Genomic DNA, 13183 nt, shown 5'->3' with positions numbered 1-13183 from the left:
TCTTATCGGGTTGTACACCCTAAACCTGTGTGTATGACCGGATACAGGATCAAATCAAGGCAACATCTTAAGTTGCACATGACTAGATTGAGAGTAGTTTGGGAAGTGAATATGTCGACATGTGGGCACTAAGTAAAGATGGAGAGAATCGATTTTGCATGATGACAACTATTTGTTCTGAAAGCTTCAACTAGGTACTTAAAAGGGCTCGAGCAATGCCCATATAGGTGTTGGTTGTGAGGATATTTTATAGACTCAAGCACTATCTTGTCAAGCGGTGAGAGGATGAAGCAAAGTGTGTGACGTATTTATCACCAAAAAATGAAGAGATTGTAGGATCTTGTGTCATGTAGGCGAGATCAACAAAGATTGTTAGATTTGCTATAGACGAATGACAAGTTACAAACAAACACAATCATAATTACACTGTCAATTTACGAGGGACACAATGCACATGCACTTGTAACATACCACAATTGCAAAAAAATTACCATGTTCACATGTTATAGCGGTTACATCCAAGCAATTTTAGGGGTGCAAATACTTTGTATTATACATACACTTCTGAGTGGTATCAATCAAGCCACTATAGATATTCATACAAGCAATGTTTCCATCTTATTGTAGATAGACGTTACTAGTCACTCTATAACGGGTCGCATATGTTACCTCCTGAATATAAGAGGCAAGCAAGACGTCCGCGATTAGTACGCATAAATGGTACGATGGATGAAGGACGAGAAGGAGCTAAAAAAAGGTATGAATATTGCAAACAACCGGGTCATAATAGATCTTATTATCCTACCAATCCAAATAGATAGCAATTAATGGGTACAATTTATTTACTTTATAATTTTATTCTACTTTCTTTGTAAGTCTATGCGTATATATAAATTTTGTAATTTACTTCTAATTTTAATTTATCATACGTCATAATACTGATATATTTTATCTTTATATGTGCAAATATTTACAGTATGGAGGCGGGTCATTGACATATGAGGTCCTTTATGACCAAAATCGACACCGATCCGCGAAAATAGACTCTGGGGAAGTAAATTATATTTTTATTATTTTCAATCATTTCAAATTTTTAATGTTCTTATTATTACTGAACATTTACATTGTTTAATATATGCAGGCCCCGAGTATTACTATTGTTGATCATACTCGTGCACATTCGAGTTGGGGTTTGACGGATCCACATGTCCAATATTATGTTCGTCAAACAAGCTTTTCTGAATGTTCACAAATAAAATGGGTAAGACTTGATTGGTCTCTCTTGATGATATTGATTGAACGATGGAGGCTCGAGACAAATACATTTCACATGCATCAATGAGAGTCGATGATTAATCTACAAGATGTTGGGGTTTTACTTGGGCTCAAAGTGGATGAAAATGTTGTTACGGGTACTAATGACTTCAACTGAATAGGAGTGTGTGAATGATTGCTAGGTCAAGCTCCTAATATGAAGGGTGGTAAGATCAAGCTCGAGTGGTTACAAAATAACTATATGAATGTAGTGATCGATGTAATTGATGAGATCGTCAAGAGCTATGTCGGTGCGTATATACTCCATATGATTGGTACTATTCTATTTCCGGATTTCAATAAGGATTCAGTGCTTGTGAGATGATTGCCACTTCTTAAGAATCTTGAAGAGTGTGGAGAGTTATCATGGGGGAGTACAGTGTTAGCTTATCTCTATAGGGATATGACAAAAGTGGCACTCGTGCAAAATAAAAAATTCAATGGTTGTCTCACTTTGTCGCAAATATCGTCATAGGAGCGATGACATTTAGAAACACCAGATTTAAGGGAGACCCGCGCTCTCGATGGCTAGATTCTGTTAGGATGCAGGTATATTAGTTTGTAATAGATATAATTACATATAATTTTATACATTTATTTCAATCTATACTAACCCTTTGTATATCAAACAGATGGAATATTTCCAGATCTTGCCAAACCTCCCCGGTCATGAAAACTTTTACAGGAACAAACTTGATCAAATAGAGGGTGAATAAGTATAAAATCATAATATCTAAATATATTCAATTAATACATCATTTGTTACTGATATGTAAATTTACATAATCTTCTTTATAGCTCAAGTGGATGCCCTATGAACTGGTTTTAACTTCACTATCAAATATTTACAAAGAAGATGAAGATATATGGTGTGCTCAAGTACCGATTATATGTTTTAAGTTTGTCAAAATGCACGTGCTTGACTGTGTGCTCCGACAATTTAGATTAAAATAACATATTCTAGATCATGTAGAAAGAATAAAGCAAAATCCCTGAAAATGAGCACATTATGCAAATTGGGAGATAATTCGTCATGCTTATATTGAGAATTGGGAGTTGATGGAGGATGCTGTAGTGATGGAGAGGGCTGACACACCAAAACTAGATGTGTACTTACGGTGGTATTAGAGGATTACTCGCCGATGAATATTTTGGGAGAACAAAGCACCTAAGGAGTACATACCGAGAGGTACATTTAAGAGAGAGTTGGTAAGTGTATAGGCAAAATATATAATTATTTTATGATTATCATTTTATTATTATCCACTTGCTAATAATCCTCTTTTGCTTTTTATCTTATAGGTACAAGAATTCGTTGAGATTGCCTCTATTGCACGTGATGCATTGACAATGACTACCAAGCCATGGGCGAGGAAAGCGTTTGTTTGCATCATAGGAAAGATTCAGTCTGCTCTTAGAAGGACGCGCAATACAAATCGTGATGGACGTGAGGAACGACTCATAGGGTACGAGCGTCGACGAGTCCTAGGACATACGCGAGTAGACTCAAGTCGTGCACATGATGAAGCTGGAGGCTCACAACAAGCTCAAGCTGGATGTTTACAGCAGGTTCAAGTCGACGAGGATGTCAAGCTCTCACAAGTTTACACACAACCGGACGTTGAGATCATCTGAGCTCATGTTGATGGTGAATGAGGAAGGGAGAGAGGAAGAAGAGGCAGAGGCAGAGGGAGAGGGGGAGGGAGAGTGAGAGGAAAGGGAGTTCTAAATATTTGTTAAATTTCGATATACTTCATACGATGTTTATGTTTGAAATGCTATGATGGAGTTCTAAATATTTGTTAAATTTCGATATACTTCATACGATGTTTATGTTTGAAATGCTATGATGTTTATGTTTGAAATGTAAATTTCGATATACTTCATACGATGTTTATGTTTGAAATGCTATGATGTTTATGTTTGAAATGCTACTGTGACTCGATTATTGTTGGATTTTTAGTAAGTGAATTAAATGCTATGTTTTTGTTAAAGATTTGTTATAGATATAATAATTATATAAAGATATGTGTTTATTTATTTTTAAAATTGATTGTGGATTGATAAATGTGTAGTAAGAGAGTTGGTGTTAAACTTGAGGATTGATATGTGTTAGTAGGAGATGAGATTTTTCAGCAAAGTGTGGGCTAGAGGGTCTCTGCCAAATGGTTAGGGTTCCTAACCCCGACCATTTTTCTGTGGGACGGCTCAAGCTCTGCTAAATGGTTGTGGTTGGAAACCCTAACCATTTGGACTTGCTTCGAAATGGTCGGGATTGAGAACCCTAACCATTTGGACTTGCTTCAAAATGACCAGGGTTTCCAACCCCGACCATTTTGTGCAATGTTTAGTGGTCTAACTACTAGAGGGCTGTGGGCAAGGACCTAATTAGTCAGGGTTGGCAAACCGACTAATTAGGACCACAATTTTTTTAAACAGCCACTTTCTGGCCACAAAGCTGACGTGGCAAGAAAATGTGTCGATTTTGATAGATAAGTTTGGATACGGTCGATTTTTGGGATTAAATTTTTGAATGGGTTTATTTTAAAAATTTCTTCATTATATAAATAGTTTCATATGTTGTTAAAATGTTTTATCACTAGAGGGCAAAGTAGTTTGCACAAAATTATTTATTGGATGCTAGTTCTTTTTTCCTTGATTACCCTCCAAATTGACGGGGGAAGAAAAATCAACGTTGAAGAGGAACTTGTCACTTCTACTGTCATTCACTCTCTCTCCTTAATCCACTTAAAAGAACTACCAAAGGATGTTAACTTTTTACCTTACCCTCCTCTCTTCCTCATTACACTCCATCCAAACACAGTGTTTAGGTTTAGTCTATCAAGGGTTAATGGGCTATAAAGTTCACATGTGATTTTTGTGGTCTCACTTTGGCATTGATAATGGGCATGCTCCATTAAATTTTTTGATATAGGGTGGTTTCACTTGACCCTTCCCTCTACAACACAGTCCCCCCCAATGACAATTTAGGAATAATTAATAAATTAATGCGAGATTCAATAAGATTTGTAATTATTTTTCTAGAGGTTATTAATAACTCTTATTCAACAACAATAGAAAACAAGTGATTTAGCAAGTATAGATTGTCCTAATTTATCATGTTTTTGAACTTATCATGTGAATTAGATCTCGAATCGATAGGTCTTTTATATACAACATTAGCTAAAAAGGAAAAAAGGGCCTCACACAGGACTCTAGTGTTTATTATCATTTCCTTAAAATGTGGTTGCTCATAAAAATTACAACCACATCCCCAACACCAAAGTTGTGGCCATAATAGAGCATCTTACATTGAAACAAAAAAATTAAACTTCCCAAAAAATAAAGAACCATCAACGAAAGATTATCAACAACAAGTGGAAAACGAAAACCAATTAATCATCACCCTCAACCACATGAAGTTCTAAAATTAAGTTATACAGATTGAGTTGTACACATAATCAAGAAAGAGCCTTGAGACATCACCCTTAACCATCTGAAATTTTATAGATTGAATTGTACAAACTGAGTTGTATGCACAATCAAGAAAGATAACTTTGAGACCACATCCTTAACCACTTGAAGTTCTATAGACTGCGTTGTATGCACATCCCTCGTTGTAGTTTCCTGATACACACTTTTATTAAAGTAACACTTAGTACAAGTGTTGGAACTAGAATTCAAGCCTAGAGGGGAGAGGGATGAATAGGATTGCTACACTTTTTCGACTAAAAGCAAAAAAAAAAAAACATGAACACACGGGATTTTTAGAGTGGTTCAGATTAAAGTCCTACCTCCACTCTTCCTTCTCACGAAGAGTCTTCCTCACTATGACCAGAGTTCACTTGAATAATAACATGATTCAATAGGCTTCAAAGACTAAATCTTGGAATTTACTCAAAACCAGTTGTCTAACCTAACATTTCAACCCAATTCAATAGGTTTTAAAGACTGCATCCTGGAATTTACTCAAACCCAGTTGTCTAACCTAATTTTTCATAATGATCAAAAGAAATCTAGCCCTATCTAGCTATACACCCTCAATTGACTTGGCTTGAGTACGCTAACACTTAGTTACCCCGGCTTGAGTACGCCGTCAAATTTACAATATTTGAAATACAAAATAACCCAAAATAATTTATAACATAACTAGAAAAATCTTGTAGCCCTTTTAACAAACCGCCTTTCAAACCGATGATAATGGAGAACTATGAAGAAGCAATGTTGAAGTTAAACGCAAAGGGCACTTCTCCAAAACGAAATAATCCTTCGATGATAAGTGCGATGAGAAGAAGTTGGACGAAGCTCCGGGGGTTGAGTTCTCAGATCAAACTCTCTCACAAACCCTAGAACTAGATCTATCTTTTCCTGCAATTGCCTCTCTCTCTCTCTCTCTCTCTGTCTCTCTCTCTCTCTCTCTCTCTCTCTCTCTTGTTGTGCTCTTCCTCAATTTCCTTTTAAATTGACATTGATAGCATAGAAAAGAGATATCCTAACCAGAGTACAAATAGAAGATCAAAATCAATCATTGAACGGTTGAGATTAAAATTTGAAATCTGCTAAAACTAGCAGATCACATCTTAACCATCAATGGTGGAATATGATCATCGATGATGGCCCATCGATGGTTGATTGTAGTCCATCGATTGTGTAAATTTCGTTTTCTAGATTTTTGCATTGTTGACTATAGTCCATCGATGGTTGACTACAGTCCATTCGATATTCAAATTTTAATTTTTATTTTTCTGATTCTTTTCTGTAGTTCATCAATAACTTGACTTGACCATCGATGATGCCTCGTAACCATCGATGGTGGGTTGTAACTATCGATGGTTCAAAGGTTAAAATCAATATCATGTGTTGATTTTTTTACATCATTTTGAACCATAATTTGTTCGCACTTATTCATACCTGAAATATATCAACTCACAAACATATCTGTCACGCCTCACTTCCCAAAATACCGGGGAATCGGAATATGAACAAGCCCGCGACGTATTAGATTGAGGAGAGTTAATAAAAGACCATTTCTTCTCAACCTAATACGCTAAGCATCAAACAATATAAAATGCGAAGTCATAGGTCCCCGATCACAATTAGCAAGAATGTAATAAACAACTCAGAATAGAAAAGAGTTATATCATAAATGGAATATCATCCGAGACACAGAGTTTGAGTTAAACATACCCTTATTACAAAACAGTTCAACTAAAAATATAAAAATACATAGTCTAACAACATCAAAGGAAGTACTGCAAAAATATCTAAATCTTCAAATACTAAAAGAGAAAGTACTACATAAATAATCTAATATCCGTCAGCAACTACAGAAGAGAAATGACTAAGCTCTAGCTTGCTCTTCTGCTCCATCTGGAATACACTCTGACTGTAAGGCATCTCCATACTAAACCTATATGTCCTCTAAATCTGACGTACACCAGAGAAAACATGTGTACGTCAGCGTGCATGACACACGATAAAACCCCACAAAAGAAAATAGAACAGTCGAATGACCAATGCGATCACCGATGCAACAACAGAAATGACAAAGAAACGTGCAACTGGAAATTTAATAAAATCAACATGCAATCCACTACTAAATCATGATAATCATAATGCCAACAACATATAATAACAGGGTCGAGTACTAGCCATCCTAAAATAGATTACAGGTCTATATCTCACGTAGAGTCAACGTTCATATTCTCGGATAAATGATTGTTCACAAATTCTCTACGTGCATCCAATACTGCTATACGAATCGGTCAGAGGACTACACGTAATCTGATTTCGGCCTGGTCCGAACTCAAGCAGAACTCGGGTGACTGCACAAATTCACTGACCAAAGTGACTACACGAATTCACTTTAGCCCAACAAACCAACCCTAGTGACTACACGAATTCACTGGTGTGAGCCTAGAAGATACATCAACAACCACATCCGATCACATGAACCAAGACTTCCTCATCCCAACTCTTCTCTCTTTTCTAAGTTAACAAACATAACTTACACTAAATCTCAAGTCCACCTTCTAAATTCAGTCAACGCATACATACATGTCACTAAGTCTTGTTCATGATGCATAAGACCACTAAGTCATGAACTACTAATGGTTCTCAAACACAATAAGAACAATAAATACAGCTAATTCTATGCAAATAAAACATGGTATGTCACACAATTAAAATAAGAATTATGAAATCGATGGATGTTTTGCACATAAAATATCACGGTCAACAACCATCAATCACACGATCATAAACTAAATTAATTCAAAATAAATAATCTTTTTGCAAAATAAATTTCTTACAAATTATCTCTCACCATAATTATTCAAAAAAAAATCTTTTAAAATAATAAATTCATAAATTCAAAAATAATCTTTTTACAAGATAAATTCTCATTAATTCAAAATAGTCTATTTTCCCAAAATAAATTCTTTTAAAAAATATTTATCATTCTAAAATTAATTCAAAATAGTCTATTTTCCCAAAATAAATTCTTTTAAAAAATATTTATCATTCTAAAATGATTTCTTTCCACCAAATAAATTGTTAAAAAAATATTATAATTATTCTAAAATAATCTCGTTGTCAAAATAAACTCTTTAATTTATCATAATTATTCTAAAAATACTATTTATCACATAATTATGATTTATTTAATATTATTCATCAAATCCACATAGATAGTTATATCACAAATTAATATAAGTAGATAATTTATAATTTCATCAACAAGCGCACGCATGTAATTATTAACAGATCTAAAATTCTAATAAATGATAATTAAAAATGGAAATTCGTACGTACTTAAATCACGACAATTATAAGAATTGAAACGAAACTAATCGAGAATCGGGATCTTGCGCATAATTAATTTACGATAAATCTAATTGTACGAAATAATAAACGGGAAAATTAGGATCTTGCCTACGAGTTTCTGTTGAACGTATCGACCTGGACGTGCGAGTCCACGGGTGAGGCGGTGACAACAATCGGGTTGTGCGCTGCGTCAGCGGCGCGGATCTGACCTCAGGCGTTAGTGGAGGCTACAATAGCAAGGATGGAGGTGACGCGGACTGGGGTTCTGCGTAGGGCTGGTTGAGGCTGTGGATCTAGGGGCGGCTCAACGGAGTGAGGACTGAGACGGCTCGGGCTCGGAGATCAGGTAGTGGCGGGAGAGTGATGCGGGACGAGCGGCACGGGGTCGGGGTTGCGGGACGAGCGGCGTAGGATCGGGGCTGTGGGAGAGAGGCACAAACGAGGAGGGGCAGGCGGCGGTTGTGGTTGTGCGATTCTGGGGGTGGTTGGTGGTTGAGGATGAGGGGGTGCTGCGGGGGCAGGAGGCGAATGGTGTTGGTGGAGGGTGTGGAGGAGCAGGAGGTGGGCTAGGCCTTGCGTGGGGGGTGCGGTTGAGGAAGAAACAGAGGAAAAGCAACAGTGAGGAGGTCGGAGGGGAGCGGAGTGGTGTGGTGGAGGTGGTGTGGCGGTAGGCAGGAGGAAGGGAGGAGGCAGGCTTATGGGAGAGGGGTGGTGGTGCAGGAGGAGGATTGTGACGGCGTGGTTGAGGGAGGAGGGAGGGTACGAAAGAGAGAGACAGGAAGCTGGGCGCGGTGATGAGGAGAGAGAGAGAGATAGAGAGAGAGAAGATTATATATAAATAGGATTAGGATTTAGGGAATAATTAGAGAATAATTAGGGAAATTAGCAATAAATAAGAAATAGTTATTATAATTAATAACTATACTGATAATAACAATAACAATAATAAAACATATATTAATTTAAAAGTTTTTATCGTAACAAGTTAATTTATAATTATCAAAATCATTAAATAAATATAAAATCAGATTTTTAAATCATAGAAAATTCTAGAAAATCGAGAAAATACAAATACTCTTTTAAAAATAATAATTGAATATTTTAAATACCAGAAAAATTATTTTAACTAGTATCGAAAATTCATGATCATTACAATATTAATAGCAAATGAGAGTTTGTTATTATCAAACTAAAGATATTGCACGAACAACGTTCTAATAACAAGTACTTAAAGAAGTTTGCCTTAATCAAAACATAGAGAAACGATTGATTTATCTCAGTAACTGCTAAGAATTTCTTCTCTTGTTCCAAAAAAATATGAGAATTTCTTTTACACGAAATAACTCATAATAACACACTACCTTATATATCTCTTTGTAATCTCACATATTAAGGGAAACTCCGTATAATCATTAAGGAGACTATAATTCATATTGACTTATCATATCCATAGAAATTCCAAATTTACATTTAATTGTATTCCGCAAAGAAAATATAAAGAATAATCCAAAAAGTAAATGGAAATGAATTTCCACATCCACACCACATAGAAGACATACAGTCTCAATCTGAACTCCTTCCTTTATCAACATATTTTTAGTGTTTAATTTTTAAATAGGAAGTTCTCAGATAACAACATAATAACACTCAGTCCCTTTAGGATTGACTCTATGTTTTAATGAAATTTTGCTTAGATATTAGTTCCGTATCTTCAATAATTCTTTATTTGTTCCTCGTATCTAGTAAGTTTCTCATTAGTCCCTCAAATCTTAAGTATATTATAATTTGGTCCTCAATGACCAAAGTACGCCCTCTTTCTTCTCCTCAATGACCAAAGTACGCCCTCTTTCTTCTCCGATATGGGTCTCCTAAAAGCAATTGCTATTATATCTCCCTACTCAGCTGCCCTAGCCCATCCCCACATCACTAGCCCCCCCAACTCTTTGTTTAAGATTCAGGAAAAACTCTTCTCCACTTTACTACAATAGAACGATGATGAGCAATGCTGGGTGAAGATTATCTAATCACCAAACAGTGATGGGAGTTATGAATCAACTAGCTCAATTATCTCGTCTCAGTCAAAGATTAAATTTAATAAGCGATTGAATATCCATAACATTTCTCAAAAAGTACTTAGGAAAGGACAATTCTGAGCTATTTGTTCCAGAGAAGAAGAGGCTTCTTTAGATAGTGATGGTACGAAACTGGTGTTGGTTCTGATGAGTAAAGAGTATGAAGAAGAGACGTGCAATGAGGAAAATTGGTGCGAGGTAGGGTATGTAAATGGGCTGCAAGAGATATTGTGTTTATGTGGATTTTGGGCTTGAGAAGAAAGAATGGAGGGTATTGCAGTCATCGAGGGACCAAATTACAAGAAAATTAAGATATGAGAGACTAATAACCAATTTATAGGATTCGAGGGACTCATGTAGAATTATTATTTAAGGGACTAATATGTAAATAACCGTACAAATTATAATTTTTTATTGGGTCGGGTCTACGAATACTGGATCCTATAACCAAACCCGAATCATTGAAAGTCCAACCGAGGCAACGGGATCCTCCATCGACAATCATTGCCCCGCAACAAACTTAAAACCCTTGGGCACCGTCGGTGACATCTAGGGCATGGAGAGGCCGCGAGCGCGGCGGCAGATCGACGGAATGCGGCGGAGTTCAATTGCTGCATGTCGATGGGTTGATACTCTCTCTCTCTCTCTCTCTCTCTCTCTCTCTCTCAACCCTTTCCCACAATCGATCACGATTCGTGAATTGTTCTTAGATTTATCTATAGCGGTGCCCTGATCTTCGACGAGTTTAGCAGTAGCTGTGCTATTTCTTTACATGATTATGAAATTTCTATTGAATTAGTGTTTATTTTTCAATAGCAACTAAGCTCGCAGCAACAGCGATTTTTTGATAGCCTTGTACCTGTAACTTATTGCGCTAGCATTGTGCTTTGTGCTATTAACAAGCGTAAATGCAGTCTGTAGCATTGAATTCCTTTGTTAGACGGGGGCGGATGGACTGCCTAGCTAGTGGTGCAATTGCAACTCTAGACATTTAGAAATTTGCATGTAAAGCCATGCAAATTTTTCATCCGCCCGCCAGGCCGCCACATAAAATTTTATAATCGCACCCCAAGACCCAAGCAATCTAAAAACACTAGAGAAGTTAGTGAATTGCCCATTGGAAAGCAAAAAGTCCATTTGAAATATTAACAATAAAGTGCACGAAGTGCATTCCCATTAGATACTATATTTTATGTTTAGGTATACACACTTTGTCGTCTGCCCCCCATGGGAAATTTTCTGGATCCGCCCCTGTTTATAGATTCCATATCTAAATATGTGCGGGTGTGCATTTGGGTGCGTGGTGGTGCATGTTGCGTATCAAAACTGATATAGCAGCAACATGTTATACCTGTATTTTCTCGCCATGGGTAGAAACCTGACTCATTTATGATTGAATCTAATACTTATGGAGGGAGAGAAAATGTATTAAGAAACGTGTGGATCCGTAATTTCTGTAGCTTTGGATATGTCAAAGTGCAAACAATTCAGTCTAATATGTGTGAACTTTATTGATAACTACTTAAAGATTTGTGAAGCTTACTATTCTTGCCAAACATTGGGAATATAATTCTAGCCTATCACATCACATCTCATTTTGATGAAAGTGATATCACTTTGGTGATGTGTTGCAACCATGGAGACTTTGATATTTCATTCTTTGCTTTGGCTTATATTGTGCCTTAAGACTGAATATAGTCCCCTGTAGCAAACGTTATCATCTTCTCTGTCTAGCATCTTTTAAAGTCTAGAGGGGATTTGAAAGGTTTCTTGAGCACATCAATTAGCTGGCGACACTAAAAAGTTGTCGGTCACATTTACTCTGCATGACCATGAGGGTTTTTTGGCTGGACCCTTTGTGCTCATATAGTTAACTTATCAAGGAATTTAGAACCAACAACAAGAGGGCTGAGGTCAGTGTGACATGTAGTAAAATTAATATTGGTTCTTTTTGTGAAACTTTCTCAACTTTTACTCATCTCTTTGTTGGAAAAGGCTTGGATTTTGAAAATTACAGTTATTTGCAACAATATTTATATTTTGCTGCACACTTGTTAGTTTCTGCTTTCCTATGATGACATACTTATGTTAAGTTGGAGTACACAATGGTTTAGCTACATATAACAATTAACACCAATTCAGACATCTATCTTAAATATCTGGGTGTGCTACTTTAGTAAATTAACTACATCCTATTGTTAATTTAGCTTGATGATCTACTGTTTTCTATTGCAGAACTGGCCAGGATTACCTCGAGGTGTTAGATTTGATCCATCTGATGAGGAGTTGATGTGGCATTTACTTGCAGAGACTGGGGAAGGGGAGGCGGAGCCTCATCCCTTTATTGGTGAATTCATTATTTCCCTTAATGAAGATAATCAAACTTTTTATTCATCTCCTCACAAACTACCTGGTAATCACAAAATCTTGATGTCCTCATTTCATGTTTTCCTTTTATATTTTCCCTTCTAAAACTTGCTATGTATTAGGTATAAAGAAGGATGGAAGTCTGTCCTACTTTTTCCATAAATCATTAAAGGCACACGAGAATAAGAGGCAAATGCCTAGAAAGATTCTGAATGGTGACTTGGGCAATGTTTGCTGGCATAAAATTGGCAAGACTAAACCAGTGTGCATAGATGGAGTTCAGAAAGGTTTGAAAACAATTATGGTTCTATACATGAGCATGTCAGACAGTGACAAGCCAAAGAAAACCAACTGGATGATGCATCAGTATCATGTTGGTGGTGAAGAGCATGTGGAGGGAGATCTTGTTATTTCTAAAATCTTTTATCAGGTGAAGTTCAGGCAAGATGACAAGATTGCACATGATCTTGGTCTAAATAACACTGCTGGCACAGAAGAGAAGGTTGCAGTTGCTCCAAGATTATGTGGAATTAGAGGTCATGCACAAAATTCCAATTCAATCTCCATGGAGGTGCCATGTCAGGTGTTTGTTAATCTGTTCATAA

At 36.5% G+C, this 13183-nt stretch overlaps 1 protein-coding gene across 4 annotated transcripts in view; it reads left to right on the top strand.

Annotated features, from left to right (window-relative positions):
• LOC109833768 overlaps positions 10700 to 13183 on the top strand; it is a 20975-nt gene continuing 18491 nt past the window's right edge. For all 4 annotated transcript variants that reach the window (XR_002245343.1, XM_020401573.1, XM_020401574.1 and 1 more), the window contains exons 1-3: positions 10700 to 10836; positions 12447 to 12624; positions 12701 to 13161. Coding sequence is in view for 3 of the 4 variants with exons in the window: in XM_020401573.1 (XP_020257162.1) it covers positions 10768 to 10836; positions 12447 to 12624; positions 12701 to 13161 (708 nt within the window). In the remaining variant the exon portion in view is untranslated. The remainder of the gene's footprint in view (positions 10837 to 12446; positions 12625 to 12700; positions 13162 to 13183) is intronic.

Source organism: Asparagus officinalis, chromosome 3, assembly GCF_001876935.1.
Source record: "Asparagus officinalis chromosome 3, Aspof.V1, whole genome shotgun sequence".
In the NCBI taxonomy this organism is placed as follows: Eukaryota; Viridiplantae; Streptophyta; class Magnoliopsida; order Asparagales; family Asparagaceae; genus Asparagus; species Asparagus officinalis.
This window is presented reverse-complemented; position numbering and strand designations above follow the sequence as displayed.